Source organism: Siniperca chuatsi, linkage group LG10 (genome assembly GCF_020085105.1).
Source record: "Siniperca chuatsi isolate FFG_IHB_CAS linkage group LG10, ASM2008510v1, whole genome shotgun sequence".
Taxonomy (NCBI): domain Eukaryota; kingdom Metazoa; phylum Chordata; class Actinopteri; order Centrarchiformes; family Sinipercidae; genus Siniperca; species Siniperca chuatsi.
This window is the reverse complement of record NC_058051.1, coordinates 14,552,787-14,572,542: the sequence shown is the minus strand read 5'-3', so window position 1 is coordinate 14,572,542 and position 19,756 is coordinate 14,552,787. Positions and strand designations below refer to the sequence as shown.

Sequence of the window (19,756 nt, the reverse complement as noted above, 5' to 3'; positions counted from 1 at the left end):
AGACCTGCGTGTGTGATTGTGTGAACTTGTGTGCGATTGAATGTGTTTCCGTCCATAGGCCCAAGACAAATTGCTAGCGTAGCATAGATGATTCCCTTAAACTAGCCAGCCCCAAAGAGTGCAGCCTCTCTCTTCTCTCTCTGTTTAAAATACAGTAAACAGCATTAATCCATTATACTCAACAGGCTCTACTGACAGTCATATGGTCTCCTCTCGTCTCCTCAGGTGGCACGGCGTGTTGGCAGACTTTTCTACATGACTGGATTCCCGCTGACGTTCCCGTTTCCGCCTTCTGCCGTACTGCGCCCCCCAGAGCGGGATCGGGACTCCCTGACCACACCATCTGACACCCCCCTGCCCCTCTCTCTGTCCCTGCCCCACAGACCCACGTCCACCAGCAGCAGCTCCTCTCCTTACAGCGGACCCACCCCAGGGTGCTCCTCCCCCAAGCAGGAAAACGGTAACGGCTCCACGGTGGTGGGAAGATACGAGGCCAAAACCCCTTCGTAGGAAAGGACCGGCTGGAGTGCGGAGGGCAGATCTGCCTCAAACTAACCGGACAGCCAACCAAGGGGGGGCCAGAGAGACTGACTGACTCCCAGGCCCAATTTACCAGACTCCTCCACCTTGGTATGTTTATGCTGAAATTTATGGGAAAATATTGGACTGGAATGAAAGACAGCTGGACGATATGTACCGTATCCGACAAACCAATCAGTTTCTGAATTCATCTGCAGTGGCTGTAGCCCAGCAGAATCCAAACAAACTGGGCTGGAAGGGAGACACGTGAAGCGACAGAGGAACGGAGAAAGAGGAGGAAAAGGAGACAGCTGGTCACAGACAGCCTGCCAAAAAAAAAAAAAAAGGAGCGAAACCCTGCCACAAATGCAACATTCTTGCAAGTCAGACGCTAGCGGAAACTCTTCCTTCCTTCCTGGGCTGGAGGAAGCTCTGCTCACTCGCTTTCTCTTGTCTCTATCTCTCTGATGCTCTCACCACAAGCCCTGCAGGACCCAGGAATTAAAAAGACGCCTCTCCCCGTCTTTCTCCTCGCCTATTTCCCAAGGCCAAACGGCAGCATGGAGCTGTCTTTTTAGAGGCTGGAGTTGAAGCATATGCTGAGCAGCACCAGATCTGACCAGCTCCCTCTTATCACTGCAACTATGCATTCCACTGTCCCGATACCAAAGATGACCGGATGTGTGGAATTGAAACCATGTTTCACAATGTGTCTGCTTCTTTTTGCATTAATGGTCTCAGAGAAAGACTGGTCCAACAGGGAAATGCTAGGCTAGTGCCTCACATGATGGGACTGTATTTGAGGTGATACAGGTAGAGCTGTCATTTACTGACAAATGCTTAAAAATGTTGGTGAAATGGAGAAGCCTTAATGGCGGCTATGGTGTGTACGACTTTCATTATTGTACGCTTGTGTTGACTACTGTGGGAGGTAGGAAAAACATGCAAAATTGTACAGAATCATGCTTAAGATGAAAATATCCTGAAGGTTACATACGTGGTACTTTTATGTTTTGTTAAATGTAGTTGCACGAATAAGATTTTCTTTACTGAAAAACGTGACTTGCTGAATTATGGTGGTACTTTTGTTCATACTTTTTTTGTTCTGCCATTAAAAAAAAAAAGTATTATTAAGAGACGCTCCAATCTTGAATGCTACTTCAGCATATAAATGAGGAAAAAGATATTTATAGGACTTTTGATGTAGTAGAAAAAGCAGATTATGATATGTATTATAATTAGCCCTTAAGATGGATTCCAAAGATACTTTGTTTTCTCTTGGTTGCAGGGAAAAGAAAGGCACAAAGCTCTTAATGCAAATGTTTTGAATTTGTTATGGATTTTTTTTTTAAACTACGCAAGCAATTAAAAATGGTCTCTAGATTTCCCTTCAAAAGTTTGTCTTCATCCTATTTTTCTATTCACCACACAGGTGAAATAAATCTTAAGAAATTGCTCTGCTTTCTCTTTTCTCTCGTGTGCCTGCGTCAGACAACGTATATACGCTTTTCCTCCTCAGGTGTTTGTGGTTCTTCTGTAAAAACGTGCGGGAGGGAGTGCGCGGTCTCCTGATGTGTATGAAGGGGAGGTGACCCATGGGGGGCATAGTTCAGGTCAACACCAGCTGTCAAAAGTGTGAGGTTCAGCCGCAGGCCAAGGCCTCCCTTGCCTGTGGGGATAAACCTGACCCTCATCCACCCACACACACATACAGGAACAGCCCCCACTCGCTTGTACCTTCCTCCTTCAAAGAGTTTACACTGAAGCAATATGCTCTACGCACTCTACTGGGACTTCCCCTTGCTTTAGGCTGGGCCTCTGCAACAGAAGGTTCTGTATTCACTGAAAACGACTACAGAAGAAATGTAACGACACAAAAGTGTTTCTCAAATCAAATCTTCATTGTGGCGTTTAAATCCATGTCAAACAACTCCTGGCCTGTATTGTAACCAGTGAATGCATGCAATAATTGTTCACTCAACAAAAGGCCCGTATCACCTTTAGTTTAGTGGTGAATGCTGCCGAAAGGTGCAGTGAAGTCGAGAAAGAAAAAAGGGTTTAAGTTGAGTAGGAAAGCTGTGTCTGAGCATGTGAATACACAGACAGAAAAGACAGTGGTCTGGGGTGGGGGGGTGAGGAGTTGGCACAGAAACAGACCAGCCTGTGTTGCTGCTCTACCACCTGGGCAGAGAGTCTTGGCACACCATCAGACGCCACCCTACCAGCCTGGCACAGCACTGCTGCCTCAGGGCTCAACACCCTCCTCTTGGCTGGCCCAGCGAGGCTCATAGCTCTCTCCAAATAGCCCGTCCTCACAAAGCCTGAGGGTGTCTACAGGTGTGCACATGTACGGAAGACATAACTTACTCGTTTCAGGTGCACTTGTGCATCAACATGCACGTACATGCTTCAATTAATTAACATCTTAAAAATGCGGGGGAAAAAAAACAAGGAAAACAATCTGGATTCTTGAACTCTTCTTTTTTACAATTTCAATGCGTAATAAAATTACAGCAAGAACATGTTTGTACTGTACAGGTCAAGTAATACAAAATTCAAAAGCAAAGAAAATAGCAAAAAGTCCAATATAATTTTAAGTATAGATGGTTGGTAAAGTGAAGAGCACAAAAGTCTTGAGTGTGTGCATCCATGAACCTCAGTCATCATCAGACAGCTCCAGGTCCTCCACCAGATCCTCGCCTCCTTCTGCCAGCTTTATCAGAGCAGAGGAGGACAGCGGCTGAGGAGCCTTGGAGGCCTTTTCATCCCCTTCCTCATCCTCATCATCTAGAATACAGACAGAAAGCACTTTAACTTTACCTTCAGCCACATGGGAATGTATGAAGGCTGGCAGGTATCAAGAGGTAAAATTGATTTAAAAATTATGACTTCTCTTATGAAGACATATATGATATTATTGCAGTGTTCTACTATATTGTCATTCATTATCTGTTTATACCCCAGCCGCCACTTATGGGTGCCCACTGGAGGAGTTATAGTTGTTAACTACAATAAAGTGTGTTATAAACCATTTAATAAATGTTCATTTAGTGCTTATAAATGCTAAATAGGGACCAGGTTAAAGTAAAATCTTACTGAATTTATTTCCTCAAATAAATATTTTTAGGGTGCTGCATTTATTCAACTTGACATTTTCTCTCTCATTCAGTTTTGATGCTACATTGGATGTTGTGCAAAATATTAATTACATATTCATTACATATTAATTAATTACACTTTTATTTATACTTTTGGACCGACTTATGGGGATATATTTCATCTTCATCTTTTGGCAGTTAAACACACTATTTTACAGGAAGCAGATTTCTGCGTCTTGTTAACTTGTACATAAATTATTTATTCGAGGAATTTAAGTAATTAGAGGTTATTAATTTGAAGGTACGATTTACCCATTTAAATATAAAAATTAAAGGCTGCGACTAATGATTTAATCTAATTTTCGTCAATTCAATTTGTCAATACATTTTGATTAATTGATATTTTATAGACTATCAGAAAATAGTGAAAGATGTCCCTCACAGTTTCAGAGTACAAAATGACATCTTCAGAGTGCTTTTTTTTGTCCAACTAACAGTCCAAAACCCAAAGATATTCAGTTTACATTATAAAACTAAGAAAAGCAGCAAATCCTCAGATTGGAGAAGCTGAAATCAGAATATTTGGCAGTGTATGCTTGAAACATTATTAAAAATGATTACATTATTAAAATAGCTGCCAATGAATTTTCTGTTGATTGACTAATTGATTAATCATCTCATCTTTGCAGCTCTATAAAAAGTTTTATCCTCAATACCTGTCAGCCTCCGCAGTAATGAGTCTGTATATACTACATGCACTGATAATGTTGGGTAATGCAGTCTCTTTTGTATACTAAATTAATTAACACAGCAAATAGCAACCTTTAAAATGTTTGAGAACGACTTATTTGTTAGCACTACCAGTATGCTTCTAATTGGACATTGATATTGTACCAACCTGAGTCTCCACCCTCCATCCCCTCGTCATCGCTCATGTCAGACAGATCTTCAAGATCCTCCTCATCCGACCCACGACTGCCCTTTTTACCTGAGGGGAGACAGTAAAAAACATTATACTGCATTGAATTTTGTCTAGTGGTACTTTCTTCAGACATTCCTCAGTTTGCGTTGGTGCATCGCTGACGTCTGAGGACTTTGGAGACACCTATATGTGGGCCAGGAATCAGAGGCAGCTGGAAGTGTCTATTTCCTCCTGAGATGGAACTGAGAGTCGATTACATACGCCGCCGCTTCTGCACAAACACCCATGACAGTTTACTACTGGCAATTTCAGACATCTTATGCTCACGGCCTAAATATAGCAAATGGAGATAGCAGGCAGGTTCCACAGCTACGATGATGATGGGAAAGTCGGTGTGTGCGCGCCGGAGAGAAGTTGGGAGTTGTGTTTTGGTATACTCAGGGTGCAGCGTGTGTGTTGTCCAGCCACAGGGACAACTGGGGTCCGCGGGCTTTGAAGTTGTGGTGTAATGAGAGGCTGGGGTGTGGAGGAGAGAGAAGCAAAACAGAGCTACTTCCTCTGTCTGCTACACTGCAGACAGACACACACGCGCACACACACACACACACGTTTACTTAGGTCACTTTTGGGGACATTACATAGACTTACATTACTTTCCTGGAGACTTACCCTAACCCTAACCTTATCCACTGACTCAAAAATCAGCTTTTCCCCAATTGAACAAGCTGTCCCCAATTAACTGGTCTTTAGTCTGAAATGTGTCCCGAAGGTAGCCTAAGTAAAAACACACACAAAATTCTACAATAAGTGTACATTCAAAGATAAACAACTTCTATTAAAACAACTTCCTACCTAAATTTAAGATGATGTAGATACTCCCACTCTCCCCCACTCTTTGTTGCTCACGTGGTGCTAGCAGACTTCAGTAGTACCTTAGAGGTTGCCCCCAAATGACCTGGAAGACTTATTACCCCCCACACTGACACCACACACACACACACACACACCAATCTAAATCATCAGGCCCCTCCTCTCACACTCCCCCACTTTCCGGGAGTGTGTGAGACCACAAAGAGCTTTGGGGAGCTGCCCAAAAGCTTTTGGCTCTTCAAGACTGGACGGGAAGGTGGTGGGTGTGCGTTTGTGTGCTATCACTGAGATGTGTGTGTGTGTGTGTGTGTGTGTGTGTGTGTGTGTGTGTGTGCGTCTTTAAGTGTGCACGTGTTGCGAGGACATGCGGGGGCAGCTGGTTGAAGCCCACAGAGCCAGAAAGAGAGAGCTAGAATGAAAGAGAGAAAGAGGGAGAGAGGAGTGGGAGCAGCCACCTCTGGCTGTTCCACTGGGCTGGTTTGAATTAGGAACCCCCGCTGGGATCCAAGCCTGTACTTCCTGTCGGGGGGTTTGAGTTGGTGTGTGCGCACGAGGGGTGGAGGAAAGACGAACGAAAGGGAGGGAGGGGTGGACAGAGAGTGAGAGGCGGAGGCCCGCTGCTTGCCGGCAGCTGCCCATCCGTTTGTGGGGAGTCTCCCTACAATGAAGTCCAGATGCATAAAAAGAAATTAAAAAAATAAATTCCTGCTGCCTACTCCTTTCCTCTGTGACCTTGTGGATGGCTTTTGTCTGCTTGCGTGTGTGTTCGAGTGTAAAGCTGTAAAAGCGAGGTTGCAGCTGCCTGTGACCTGTGGACGACCCCAAGAGAACAAGACACACTGGGGTTAAAGGAAGATCAGGGGGACGGTTCCTCTCTGCAGAGAGAGAACCAAACTATCTGATAAGCAGAGATTTTCTCTCGAGTCTGATATGGGAAAGAAACAGCCTTGGTGGATGTTTTAATAACCCAGAGCCTTGTGGTAACTGCATTGCAGGTGATCTGCTTCATGTAGCAAAATATTTAAGATAGTGTCTGTTGCAGAAAGAGAGATAACAGCCTAGAAGTCAGACTGAACTGTCATCACCTCTAACTTTTGCACTGTAGAAGACCAGGATGTAACAAAACACAGCCCCCTAGAGGCTACTTAGCAAGCCAATTTCAATGTGTGAGTGAAAAGTATGAGAATCAGCTTGCCTTTGATTTTGAGTCCTGCGTCATCTTCGTCTGATTCGCTGTCAGACTGGAACAGATCCTTGAACTCCTTCTTGTCCTCTGTCTTCTTCTCCTGAATCTTCTTTCGTTTGATCTCAGGGAGTTCCAGATCCTCCATCTTTACAAAAACAAAAAATAGCAGGGTAAATCCACAAACCTGTTTTCATCATGTTAATGACGATGATCACGATCATCAAATAATTGTTCTACCAGTAAAATTTTCCACTATATAGCATGACTGTGTCATGATTTATGCATTTCTTGTGGGTAACAGAGACATTCATTAAGAAAAAGCCAGAAGTGATTCATGACGGCTGAGTGGGATGAGGCGAATGTTGGTGGTTTTGTTGGTTGGATAGTTACCCTTTCTTTGCCAGATATCTCTAGCTGGATCTCCTTCTCCCTCAGCTTCTTCCACTGGCTGTAGTACCTGCTGAGTGGTGTCCCCTCCTCCTGGATCTGCTTCTCCCAAGTCGCCTGACAAAGGAAATGCTGATGAGAACTTTTGTTGAAGAATGTATATACACAGGTGTGGGTGGGTATATTTAAGTATATTGTGGTAAATAAGAAGCAATCTGTGCCTGAACTTCTTGATAAACATGAATATCCAGGCTCTGCCTCAAACCTTTAAGGAGGTTCATTCAGGTTCTAAAATGATCTTACTACATGTGGCTTTCCACTGCAATTTCACATCAATTGACCAGGAAAAAGAGATGGACAGACGAGAATGTGATGAGAGTCAGAAGATGTAGAAAACAGGCAGACTGAAGATGCCTGAAAGGGGAGACCAGCAGATCTTCGCCAGCCCCTAAAGGTCTTTGTGGATGATATTGATTAGGCCAAATCATATTATCTGACCAACAAATCCAATAGAGCGAACAGACTGCAGCCTCCTGTGCCCGTTAGCTTAACACATTTACCACAATTTACAGGCTATTAAGATGGGTGACATGTATGCAAAAAAAAAAAAAAAAAAAGACAGGATAAGACAATGAGCCTAGACTCATAAACAAAACATTTCCACATATAGGCAGCAGAGAAAGACAAGAGACATCAGAGTGCGACCTGGATGTAGGCAGGGCATCATTAATTAGGCTAGCTCTCAGTTTGGGTGACATGTCAGCAGGGGGCTGGTGGCCGGAGGGGGGCCGTGGCCTTTTCGGCAGCAGCAGCAGCAGCAGGGCTGTCCTCTCTCCTTCGCCTGCGGTGACACCTCTACCACTGCAATGATGCCAGGGAGTGGATGCCATGGCGACAGCCTCCGCTGAGCAGAGAGCCGTGGCGACAGGAGCTGGCGATGCCACGGTGCCGTGCTGTCTGTCTGTTGTACTTTGTGTAATTTAGCTGATGAGAATATGTGTGTGCGTACACACATTGAAGTGTATTTGTTAACCAAGACCATCCTCTTTAATTTCATCCTTAAACGCTCTTAAATAATAATCAGCAGTACATGTCAAGACCCTCAGCAGCAGCAACGCCACATAAAAGCATGTATGTGTGGACAGATACAGAGAGAGCAAGTCAACACAGAAAACATACTAATGGTTGCTCATTAAGGCAGAGGCGCCTCTGGTTCAAAAGCCCATAAGAGCTTCCAATAACCACAGGGTCATTCTTAACCAGGCTTAGAGTTTATACAGGAAAGTGTCCTCCATTATCAGTTGCTGACTGTAGGGTTTGAAAAGTCAGGACTGTCAGATGGCCTGCAGCCTCTGGCTAAGTTTTTAGTCTTACTTTCTGTCATGCAGTGAAAAGTTATCTTTGCCATGCAACTGGAACACATTGCTCTCTTTTTGATATTTCTTAAGAACATTCAGGTAAGACACCACCTGTGAGTTAGTGCTGAGTGAAGCAGACATGACTAAATAATAAAAATAAAGAAATTAACATCACCTTGTATTGATGTGGAAACAACGATTATATTTAGCAGAGAGCTGAGTCAAACTTGCACTGACTATTAAGAATTCCAAGTCAAGTGGATTAAGCTGGTTGATTATTCATCAATTAAACACCAATCACAGCCACCATCTGGGTCTGATTTATGCTGATCGTCTTATACCTCCGTTACTGTGAATATATTTATGTTACATTTACCATCAGTTTTGAGGACTCACCTATGCATAAAATAAGCAAATCAATACCTTTTTAGAGTTAATCTTAAGTATAATACAAAGACTAAAATTCCAAATTAAATTAAAATTAAAGCGGAGTATTTAATTACAAAATAAAACTTTCTGCTTTTTTCTGACCTCTTTAACTAAACTGCAACAGGAAAAGAAAACAGTGACGTGAGCAAATGAGTGGCGCTCACCTGATAATAGCATGTCTAACAGAACAGTGCTGTAATAGTTCAACATAGTCTGGGCTTTTGATGTGTGTTATTGTATCTGTGCTCAATTTGAACAACCCACAGCCTCTTCAGGTAGTTTGCAACCCTTTAAATGCATGAAGTAGAATGCATGTGGAAAGAGGGCTAATAAGCTGAACTAATAAAACAACTTGTAGGAATGATAATGAAATTACTTGTCCCAGTGTAATAAAACTGTTGCTCTCAATTAGTAGAAAAAGCAATAAAACCCAGTCACACATGACAATATACATATTGTTGCATGACCCAATAATTACTACTCATCAGGGATGTAATTTATTTTTTTACTGATGTTATAATTATACTGCATTAGTAAGTAAGTCACCAAGTTATGTGATGGTGTTATGGTGTGTTTTTATGTCAGCTATCCATTTATAAACTCCAACAGCGCAAAACCTATTTAAAGTGTTATTTTATTAAATTTTTACATGTTTGACATTATCTTAGGCTCACCTTTATAATGTGTTTTGATGGAAGAGCACCTGCAGTTGCATTTACAACTCATTTTAAAATTTTTCAAAAGCCCAGTTCACAAAAACTTAATATTAGGAAACAGAAGACCCAAACTTCCAAGAAAGGCGAACGGATGGAAGAGGTAAAATGAGGACTCTGGAAAGGCAGCCTGTAAAATCAGGACAAGACAGTCTTCCCCTGCCCTCCCTCCCTCCCTCCCTCCCTCCGTCTGTCACACACACACACACACACTCACCACAGCGGTGGCATCGGCCACTCCGAAGGCAGCCTTTTGTCTCCGTCCTGTGATGTGGTTGCTGTTCTCCTGTACCTTCTCCAGCAGCTGGCGCACCGGCTTGCAGTAATTGGCCACTTTGCATTCCTTCAGGAATGCTTTCAGCTGCAGGGACATGGAGGGGGAGTATGAGAAAGAAGGAACCAGTGTAAAGGATCATCCAGTCCGCCCATACAGTGCATTCAGGCAGGGCAGAGGAGGGTTTGTGGTTGTTTCCCCTGAGGGGAGCAGATTCAACCTGGCAGATCCTGAACCAGATCCTGAATCATCTATTCAGACAGGTTTCAAAATCTGGGAATGAGTGTCACTGCTTCCTTATTAGTTTAGACTGAATCAATGTAATTCTATAACACTAGTGTGTGTCATGTAAAATTTTGTAGATATGAGGAGATAAAGTAATTTAATTTCCCAGACCTAGATCTCGCGAGCCCATTCCAGAATCAGTTTAAAGGTTGTGTACCTGAATGACGGTGGGCAGGGCGAGCTCAGGGAAGCCGATGGAACTGGCCTGAGTATGGAAGTATTCCAGTACCAGGTCATACAGCTGGTCAATCAACCCGTCCTAAAATGCAGCAGAACAGCAAGATTCACAAGCAAAATTCAGATGTGTAAAACTTCAGTTTATTATTTGCCTCTTTGCTGTGCAACTAAATTCAGCGCAAAATTACAGAGACCAAAACACATCAAGGCTGATACTGTGTTAATATTTCACTTAATTCTTTCATGAAAGAATTCTGATTGACAGCTTAGCTTAGCCTGTCAGACCTTGGCATCCATGCCAAGTGAAAAAGTTGGTGGGATGATACGTTAGTTGCTACGGATTGGTCAAAACAAAACAACTCTCCCTCCCAAACAGAAATGGGCTAACATGATGCCAGACTGAATTAAGTTAAATTAAATGACAATTCCCTCTGATTATCGGGCTAAGTTTAGCCTAGCTGTCATGCAATCCATCACCTGAATTCGGTCACCTATGGCTTATGAACAGGGATTCACAGATTACTCTGTAGATCATGCACTAAGAAACGACATGCCTAGTCAACATGCTAGACAAAGAATAACCAACACTGTTTAAAATATTCACAGTGTAGCATTAGCAGGTGACAGCTAGTCTATGAAACCATTGCTGAACAGCGGCTAAAAGTGGTACTTGCTCAATAATGGCAAAAACACTAGAAGACTAGGAAGGACCCTATACATATTTTATGGAACCATAGCACATACTGTACTTTAATATAGATCAATTCACATGTAATTTAAAAAAAAAAAAACAACCAAACTCGGCTAGAGTAAGCGAACACATCATCTACAGTACTAGACGCTTAATCGCATCTCTTCGTGAATACAAATACAATAAATAAAAAAAATGTTCAGGTTTAGACACATCAGTGCTCATTTAGTCAGGTCTGTTGTGAGTCTACGAGGCAGGGGTTCGTGGCAGCTGCCCAGGTGACAGCAGTGAAAACAGCCCTAGCGAGTGGAGTGTGGGGGATAATCCCAGAGGGCCATTCAGCAATCCTCTTGGCTGCAGTGCTGAGCATGGTGACTGAAGGCCAGTTTTAGAGACGTGACAAGGGGCTTTCAGCGCTGCCCTGAATCCCCTTATGTACACACGCAGACTAACAGTATCAGGGAGCAACGTCAAAATAACATTAAGACTTGAACCACTCTGAATCTGATCAGCTGCTGCGCCTTCTCAACGCGAGAAACATCAGAAGCACCGATAAAAACAGGAACACACGGGGCAGTGTCACACCAAGTACTCTTCCCAAACGGTAGAAAAAATAATCTGTCCCACTATCTGCCTTCACAAATGGTGGATCACAGTAATACTTACCTTGTAGGCTTTTTCCATTAGGTTGACCTTGCTAAGCTTTAGGATGACTGCAAAGTTGATGGGTTTCTTGCTCATTCGCCCTGGTTTCTTGTTGAAATCCACCTGTTGGAAGATCTATAAAAGGAAAGGGATAAAGCGGCAATGTTGAACTCAACCCAACTGCTCAAAAATGCTCAGTTTTATTGGCACAATAGTGCAATGCATACTATCTTCATAGAACAGAAAAGTACATGGACCCAGGTCAAGCTGATGGCCTACAAAGCTCAAAGCTAGTCAGTAAGTAATAAGCCATGTAACTAATAAACTCTTATAACATGAATATTGCTCCAGCTCTCACATGCTTAAGTGTCTTAAGTTTTTAAACTTACATAAGGAACCCAAGAAAACAACCACAGTATACAGTGATATTTCATCAGCTGTATCTTGATGTTCTTCAATATCATCATTCTACACAGTTAATTTTACATACATTTGTATCTTAGTCTGTGAAAGTACATTCTAGCCAACATGTGGGCTATTTGTCTACAAGCTTTAGCTTTCACATCTGCCCACAGTGCGCCAGTGAATTCTGTCTTGTATTTGTGTATCAAGCTATTTCTGACTCCCCGTATCTCTGTGTATTTCTGTGCGTTTGTGTGTGTGTGTGTTTGTGTGGGTGTGTGTGCGCGTGTGGTCGTTAATGTGCTCAGTGTGCGAAGCACAGCAACGCTCCTGGCCGGTGCTGTCTGTACAAACATAGGATGTGGTGGCGGTCTGCGGGGGAGCCAGGGGGAAGTGGGAAGGCATGGGCCAACCCTGGTGCATGCACACACACACACACACACACACACACACACACACACACACACACACGCGCACACACACAGCTACTGAAGCAGGAAGCTCCAAATCATACACCCCCCCTCAGAGATGCGAGAACACACACAGGCAAAGACACACAGGAGGAAGGGGCTGTTTCTGCTGCTCTAATTAAAACAGTAGCAGCGTACCTCAGCCTGCCTTTAACAGAGCTTTAACAAGGGGAACAGTAAAAGAGAAAAAACACAGGAAATCTTGTGCGTCACAAATAAACACGGTTTGCTGTTGGGGTTAGGGGAGGGGGCTCTGAGTGCGGGGAAAAAGAGGTGGAGAGTGGGCCATAGGCAGAAAGGATGTGGTCTGCACAGCGTGTTAGGACCAGAGTGTAAACCACAACCGTACCTTTATCGCTTCAGTCAAACTGCTGCATGCATGCACGTACGCACACACACACACACACACACACACACGACAGGCATGCACTGACCACTCCCAGCGGGCCGAGCTAGTCGCTGTCGCCAGCACACTGCTCTCCTCCGGCACACCACAACACCGTATGCATAAACTTGCACACATTCGCACACACAAGACACGCTGCACAATCACATGCTTAACACCTGACCCAGAGAAAATGTTGTCAGTTGGTGACCTGTGATTGGTCTGATAACAAAAAAGGTGTATCTCTCTCACACACTCCTACCCTTCGATGCATTTCCTCCTTCAGTTGAGGCCGTTGAGACCGAAATGCATTTCATACGCCACTGATGTTTTTCCACAGCAAACCACCGACGGAACATTTCATCACATCTACCTTTTCATTGTTTCCATTTGTAACAAAGACAACCAACTGACTTGTTGTTTATTCTGCATAATTTAAACCTATTTGAGGTCTTTCAGTTCAGTGTACTGGTGTGTGAAACACCAAGCTGCATTGATCCTGTCAGAGCCACATTGATCCCTTGTCACTGGTGGTTACTGGAGATGACGTGAAGTCTTACCTCCACGAGGAAAGGCAGAACAGGTACAAATGTGTTGGTGCTGCTAGACAGCAAGGTGAGGGCTCTGCAACAGTGCATCCTCAGAGGGTAATATCTTGATGTGGGCACCAGTCTGTTCAGAAAGAGAAAAGAGTGGTCAATGTCTCCACCTGCTGTTGGCAAAATAAAACATTCAAACAAAAAACTGATATATTGTCATTAACGGTGACTCCAAAAATAAATAAATAAATAAATAATAATAATAATCGGGGAACTACATATAGTATTGTTCTGTATGAATTTTTTGAAAATATACTGTATGCATACAAAGTCACACATTTATCACTGCCAGCAGTCATTCTGTTACTCAAACAGTATTGTCACAGCAGGAGACCCATTATTCTCAGTCCTGCTCTGTTCATTTGCTGCAATGATCTTATGTTGATATGTAAAGCTAGTGTTGATATTAAGTGGATGTTCAGACCAAAAGTAGCCCTGCGTTAACAAAAACGTAAGTGTTGATGGTGGCGTATTACTTCAGCCAATAAAATGTGATCCAGGAAGGCCAGTTTGATGAACAGATCCACAAGTTTAAAAAAGGGACAGTTCACCCAAAAATCAAAACTACATAGTTTTCCTCTTGCCTGTAGTGCTATTTATCCATCTAGATCGTTTTGGTGTGAGTTACAGAGTTTTGAAGGTATCGGCCGTAGAGATGTCTGCCTTTTTTTTTTTTTTTTTTTTTTTTTTTTTTTTTAATATAATGGAACTACATGGCACGCAGCTTGTGGTGCTCAAAGTGCCAAAAAAATACATTTGAAAAACTCAAAAGCAATGTCTCTTCCCAGAAATCATGACCCAGTTACTCAAGATAATCCACAGACCTTGTTGTGAGCAGTTTCATATAGGAACTGTTTTCTTTCTACCGATCCTGTTCCTACATTAAACAGCTCACAACAAGGTCTATGGATTATCTTGAGTAACTGGGTCATGATTTCTGGAAAGAGACATTGCTGTTGAGTCTGCAACTATTTTGATAATTAATTAATTGTTTAAGTCATTTTTCAAGCAAAAAGCCAAACATTTGATTGTTCCAGCTTCTCGAATGTGAGGATTTGCTGCTCTCCCTTGTCTTACATTACAGTACACCAAATATCTTTGGATTTTGAACTGTTGGTTTGACAAAACAAGCAATTTGAAGACATCACCTTGGGCTCTACGTAATTATCATGTGCATTGTGATCACCATTCTGTCACATTTTATAGACCAAACAATTATTAAATTGTTTCTTTTTTAAACCTCAAACTCAACAGAAATGCTATGCAATGCCTTGCAAACTGATTAACATCTATATAAAACAATGGCTCTGAAATTATTTACATTAAAATAAATACAGAACTCTTGACCAGAAATGGCTTCAACAAATAGCTGATTGCTACACTTTAGACAGTTTATAATGGATTATTCACTTAGAATAATACAATTACCTCTGAGAATCTTGACGTTTTGCACAGTCTTATTGCATATTGTGTAACATGTACATGAATGTTTAAAAGAACTTCAAGTAATAAAATTGCGTATACATAAACTCACTTGATGGTGCCAATTATGACTTGGCAGAGTGGATAGATGAGAGGTTGGAGTACATCACTGGGGTGCAAGGTGCTGAGGACCCGACACCAGAGGTATAGACAGTGGATGTACTGCCAGTTATACACTGACTGGTACGTTTCCTACAGAACACACACAAGAAAACTCAGTGTCTTATGATATGTGCTTAAAAACGCTGTAAAAACTCTATAAGAACTGAACTGAGTGTTGATTCAGGTTGTTGTTGTTGTTGTTGATTTTTGTAATGTGCTGTGCTTAGTAGTATAACAATCAAGCAAAAGTCAAAAACATCAGGCTGGTGTGTTGAACATGAACATACCAGAAAGTAGCTTTGTGCTCTATTTAACTGTAGTGGCCAAGTCAATAAATTAGAATTTTAATCAAAATAACAACAATATGAGAATAATTCTTAAATCACTCATAAAAATGACAAAACAGTCACAATACCTGGATCCATGTCATCTAGGAGAATATTTCAATGTCTTTCTATGTCTGTCTCTTTAAAGCTTTCAAAAGCAGAGCATCTCCCTGAGCGACAATCAAAAACCAACCTTTTTCTTCATGGTCATGGCGTTCCTGAGGTGGATGGCCAGCTGTCGGATGTAGATGAAGGCGTGCTGGTAACTGGCTTGTGTGTCCAGGGAGTACATCTCTGTTAGAGTTCGCTGCATGAAGTTGATCATGGGCAGCACATTGGGCGATGTGAACTTACAGTTTTGTACGTAGGAAATGTACATTTGCTGCAAAGAGAAAGAAAACATCATCTGGAATGAACATCAAATTAAAAAGGTTTTTACATAGTCTTTCAAATAACTACTCTAAACAAATTCTAGTCCATTTTCTATCCAGATTTGCTGTGTACCCTTCTATTCCTGTATTACTCTGCATTTCGCTGACCTTGAGAATTGGATTAAGATATGTTTCCTGCTTGTGTCTGCAGATTTTGTTGAGGGCCAGGAAGGCGAGAACCCGACTTGTCTCTTCCCCTGTGCTCCACTGCTTCATCAGTTGCTAGGCACAAAGACATGAGATGGCTTATAAGCAAAAAATTACATGAAAAACCATTTTGCAGGGATCAATTAAGTATGACATCTTATGGTAACTTATGCCATACCTTAACCAGGTGACGACACTGTTTGGGTAGACAAAGGTAATAAGGTACGAGCTGGTTGGCGTGCCGCAGGACAGCGCTGATGACTGTAGCCTCTGTTAGACAGGATAATAGCTACAGGTGGAGAGCGAGACAGAAAATGTCATGGCACGTACAGTTCTGTTATAAATTAATTGTTCTGTGTCAAAGAAAAAAAACCCCAAAAACCCCCACATTTCTCTACAATTCATCTACTGCATCTCAACCTCACAAGAATACATGAAGAAGAAATCAAAGTGAGAAAAGCACAGACACAGAGGAGAGACACTTTAAGAGAACAGCAAAACAAACCTGAACTACGCCACTGAGGTACATCTTGATGTCGATCTGATTCTTCTGCCACTTTGGACTAGACGATGGGAGCGCTAGCCTGAGAACGAAACAGAGGAAACAGACTGAGGGGTGAACCATCTTTCCAGAGCTAGACTAAGACTATCAACAGTAAGTTCAGTAAGTTCAGCAGATGTGACATCCACTTCATACTTTTTCTGGTCTTTATCTGGCTTCAGGTTGAGCATCCTCTGCAGGGCCACATAAATATCTCTGATACAGAACAGGACCAAGGCGTTGAACACTGTAGACAGTACAGGGAAAAAGGTATTTATGCATATTTATGGAGTGTAAAATGTTGAATTGTCATTCAGTACAAGACTTTCAGTTCAATTTATTCCATTAATCAAAGAATTCACTGTGTGTTTTGTTAAAAGTCAGTGAAACAGTGCAGTGTTGAGGTTGTGGAGTTGAAACAAATACCTCCTGATTTTGGCACCATATTGGGTTGTTTTTGTTATTACTGTAAACCACTGCTGTTTTGTTATATGCACTGCTAAGGTAAGTTTCTATTATGCTTTTATAAAAAGGTGAATATTATAGTAAACAAATGTTTGCCTATACTTATATCATTATTATTATCATCATCATCATCATCATCATCATTATTATTATTATTATTATAATAATAATGTGCAGGTACTCTTTTTTTTACTGTATTAAAATGTATGAAACTGTGACACCACCACCACAATGCCAACTTCAAACTGCATCACTGCACCACTAATATTTACAGCAAACCTTTTAGAATTACTACAAGGGACACTACATCTTTTTTTCTTTAAATTACAGCTATGAACTACATTTTCACAGCTACCTAAACAACATATCAGTATATGCTGAATGTGAGACCCACAAGAGTAAATGAAACTAGGGCTGGGTGTCAAATCTCAATACTTTTTTGGTAATGATCGAAATGTGCCTATTGCACTGTCTTTGATATCTGTCAAGTACCCAACGCTGGCATCAAACATATGGTCAGATTTATTTATTTTTAATCAGAGTTCCTAATTTAAAATCAAAATTCTGCCGCCAAGTCTTGATTGCATTTTATTTAAAGTGGCTAAAATCGATATTTTTATGTATCATTGTAGTGATGAAGCTACAGAAAATTATCACCCAAATGTGCAGCTCCCGTCAGCTTTACAAAGCTTTATACAAAGTGTCAGCTCATTGTTTAGTTGTTCGGCCTGCAACTGTTTTGGTTAACTCTCACCGCTTTCAAAGCATCATTTTCGGCCACAGTTAGCAACTAGCTGGTGAACATAGTGGAGCATTTAGCAGCTAAAGAGCTAGATATTTTTCTCAGGAATTGGTAGAGACCAAAAACAGAGGTTCCCCAGCTGGCCAAAAACACAACTCCAAATGAATGATAATGCTGTACCTAACTGCTGGATGTGTAAATAGGCAACTTTTTGCTACCATGTTCGCCATATCAACTTAGAAGGCTATATGCAAATGTTGTGTTCATAAATTGTTTCCACTGCCCCCAAGAAAAATTACTTATTGCATCATTCTTAAATGCCTGCTTGTATTAGGGCAATATTTAACAGAAGTTTGAGACGTTCAGCTTTTTTTGTTAAAAGAAAAAAGTGTTTTTGTTGAAAAACATATCTATCTGTTTCTCAAAGTAAATTATTTAAATAAGTACTGTTACAGGATTGGTACAAAAACTCAGGTATGGTATTGGCACTATTATCGAAACATTTTGAATGATGCCTAGACTTAAATGAAAGAAGATGAAATATATAACAAAATAATGGCAAGTTGTGTTCACATATAGTTCACATATAATTTAGATTTTAGACTGCTATATTCAGCAAAATAATGATGCTGTAATTTGTCCATTGAAATGCTACAGTTTGAATACACATATTAGCACCTCAAATCAAACACGGTATTCTACCTGAACTGTCAGCCACTTTGTATCGACATTGAGCCCCTCCTTCACCCTTGGTTGTAGCCACAGCGGCCTTAAAGGCCTGGGTGACTTCTCTGAAGAGACGAGGTGTGGGTTCCTTCTTCATAGCTGCTTTCCAGTCTTCAATCATTTTGTCTGTGACTTTGATAGCCTCTGCTGCCTTCTTGGATTTCTTCGAAGCTTTCGGACCCTCGTCACTATCTTCCTCGTCCTCACCAGAGCTGGCCTCCTACATGCAAAACACGCCAATATGAAGATCTTTGTTTTGACAAGAGAACTCATCTACTCACACACCAGCAGCTGACCTACCTCCAGTGTGGATGGCAATCTGTGGTACTTTTTCTCATCCTCATCCTCAGAGCTGTCTGTGTCGTCAAAGTTTAGGAGCGTTTGGTCGTTCTGTTGCAGAAATTTGTAGAACTCTGGATCTTTGTTCTTTAACCTGGACAGCTGGTCTTTATGCTCAGAGGCCTTACCTTTCTTGTTTTCATCACTATCAAAACAAAAAAAGCACAAAAACACAAAAGAGTTGCTTGTCTGTCCTTGAGAGGTTTTGATTTTGTTATCCCCATCACAACAATGATACCATAGGTAAAAGTAAATTATCCCACAGCAAAGGACTCACGTCTTAGAGGTTGCAGATTTCAGATCTTTCTTCTTGTTCTTTTTATTGAGTCCATTCTGTTTGGGAGTCTCTTCTTCAGATTCATCTTCACCTGCAGAGTCAAAAGCACCTGACAGCAGGAACTCATCCACACTGAGGTCTTCTAATTTCCTACCAAAAAGACAACAGTTCAAAAGATGAAATCAGTTGGCCAACATGTGCGGGGAAACTTTATATGACGCATGGTCTAGTTTCCAGCGTCAATTCAAACATTTTGCTGTTTATCTGTCAGCTTGTCAGTTAGCTAGCCAGCTTCAAAAGGTCTCTTAACATTCGTGAAAAGTAATTTTTTTACGAGGAGAAAAGACGTGTAGCTGGCCTTTGATTTAAGCTAGCTGCTTCCAAGAGCCCCCAACGCTGAGCTAGCGTTAATAGCATGGATGGCTAAGACACTATGGAACACCACGTTAGCTAAAACGAGTCTTGCAATCCCCACAAATTCACCGACTGGATTGACAACACTTATAAAACTTATAACTTATAAAAGCAACACAATTTGTCGTTATAACTCGTAATATACTGCACAGAGTAAAGAAAATGTCCACGTACCTTTTCTGTATCCCTGCCATGCTGGATCCAAAACGTGATACCGTTTTACCTCAATACCCACAATCCCCCGGTGCAAAACGAAGGTGTTGGTTTTATGTTTCATGGGTGCTACATCGTAAGCTAAATGCGTTTACACATGTATTAAAAGAATTATAATTATTTTGATCCAACACTGCAGGC

At 41.7% G+C, this 19,756-nt stretch overlaps 2 protein-coding genes across 5 annotated transcripts in view; one reads left to right on the top strand and one right to left on the bottom strand.

The window, feature by feature from the left end:
- samd11 (sterile alpha motif domain containing 11) overlaps nt 1–1,974 on the top strand; it is a 51,107-nt gene extending 49,133 nt beyond the window's left edge. For all 4 annotated transcript variants that reach the window (XM_044210551.1, XM_044210552.1, XM_044210554.1 and 1 more), the window contains one exon: nt 226–1,974. In XM_044210551.1, coding sequence (XP_044066486.1) covers nt 226–510 — 285 coding nt within the window. In that variant the 3' untranslated portion in view covers nt 511–1,974. The remainder of the gene's footprint in view (nt 1–225) is intronic.
- Nucleotides 1,975–2,981: 1,007 nt separating this feature from the next.
- Nucleotides 2,982–19,712, bottom strand: noc2l (NOC2-like nucleolar associated transcriptional repressor). Its single transcript, XM_044210556.1, has 18 exons — nt 19,577–19,712; nt 18,989–19,138; nt 18,673–18,856; nt 18,349–18,592; nt 16,596–16,686; nt 16,404–16,482; nt 16,077–16,187; nt 15,860–15,973; nt 15,514–15,702; nt 14,945–15,084; nt 13,372–13,483; nt 11,576–11,689; nt 10,199–10,300; nt 9,700–9,843; nt 6,986–7,099; nt 6,605–6,740; nt 4,516–4,605; nt 2,982–3,306 (listed from the first exon to the last, which is right to left on the bottom strand). Exons 1-18 carry the CDS (start codon nt 19,594–19,596, stop codon nt 3,176–3,178), a joined length of 2,265 nt encoding a protein of 754 aa, XP_044066491.1. The 5' UTR covers nt 19,597–19,712; the 3' UTR covers nt 2,982–3,175.
- Between the last annotated feature and the right edge of the window lie 44 nt (nt 19,713–19,756).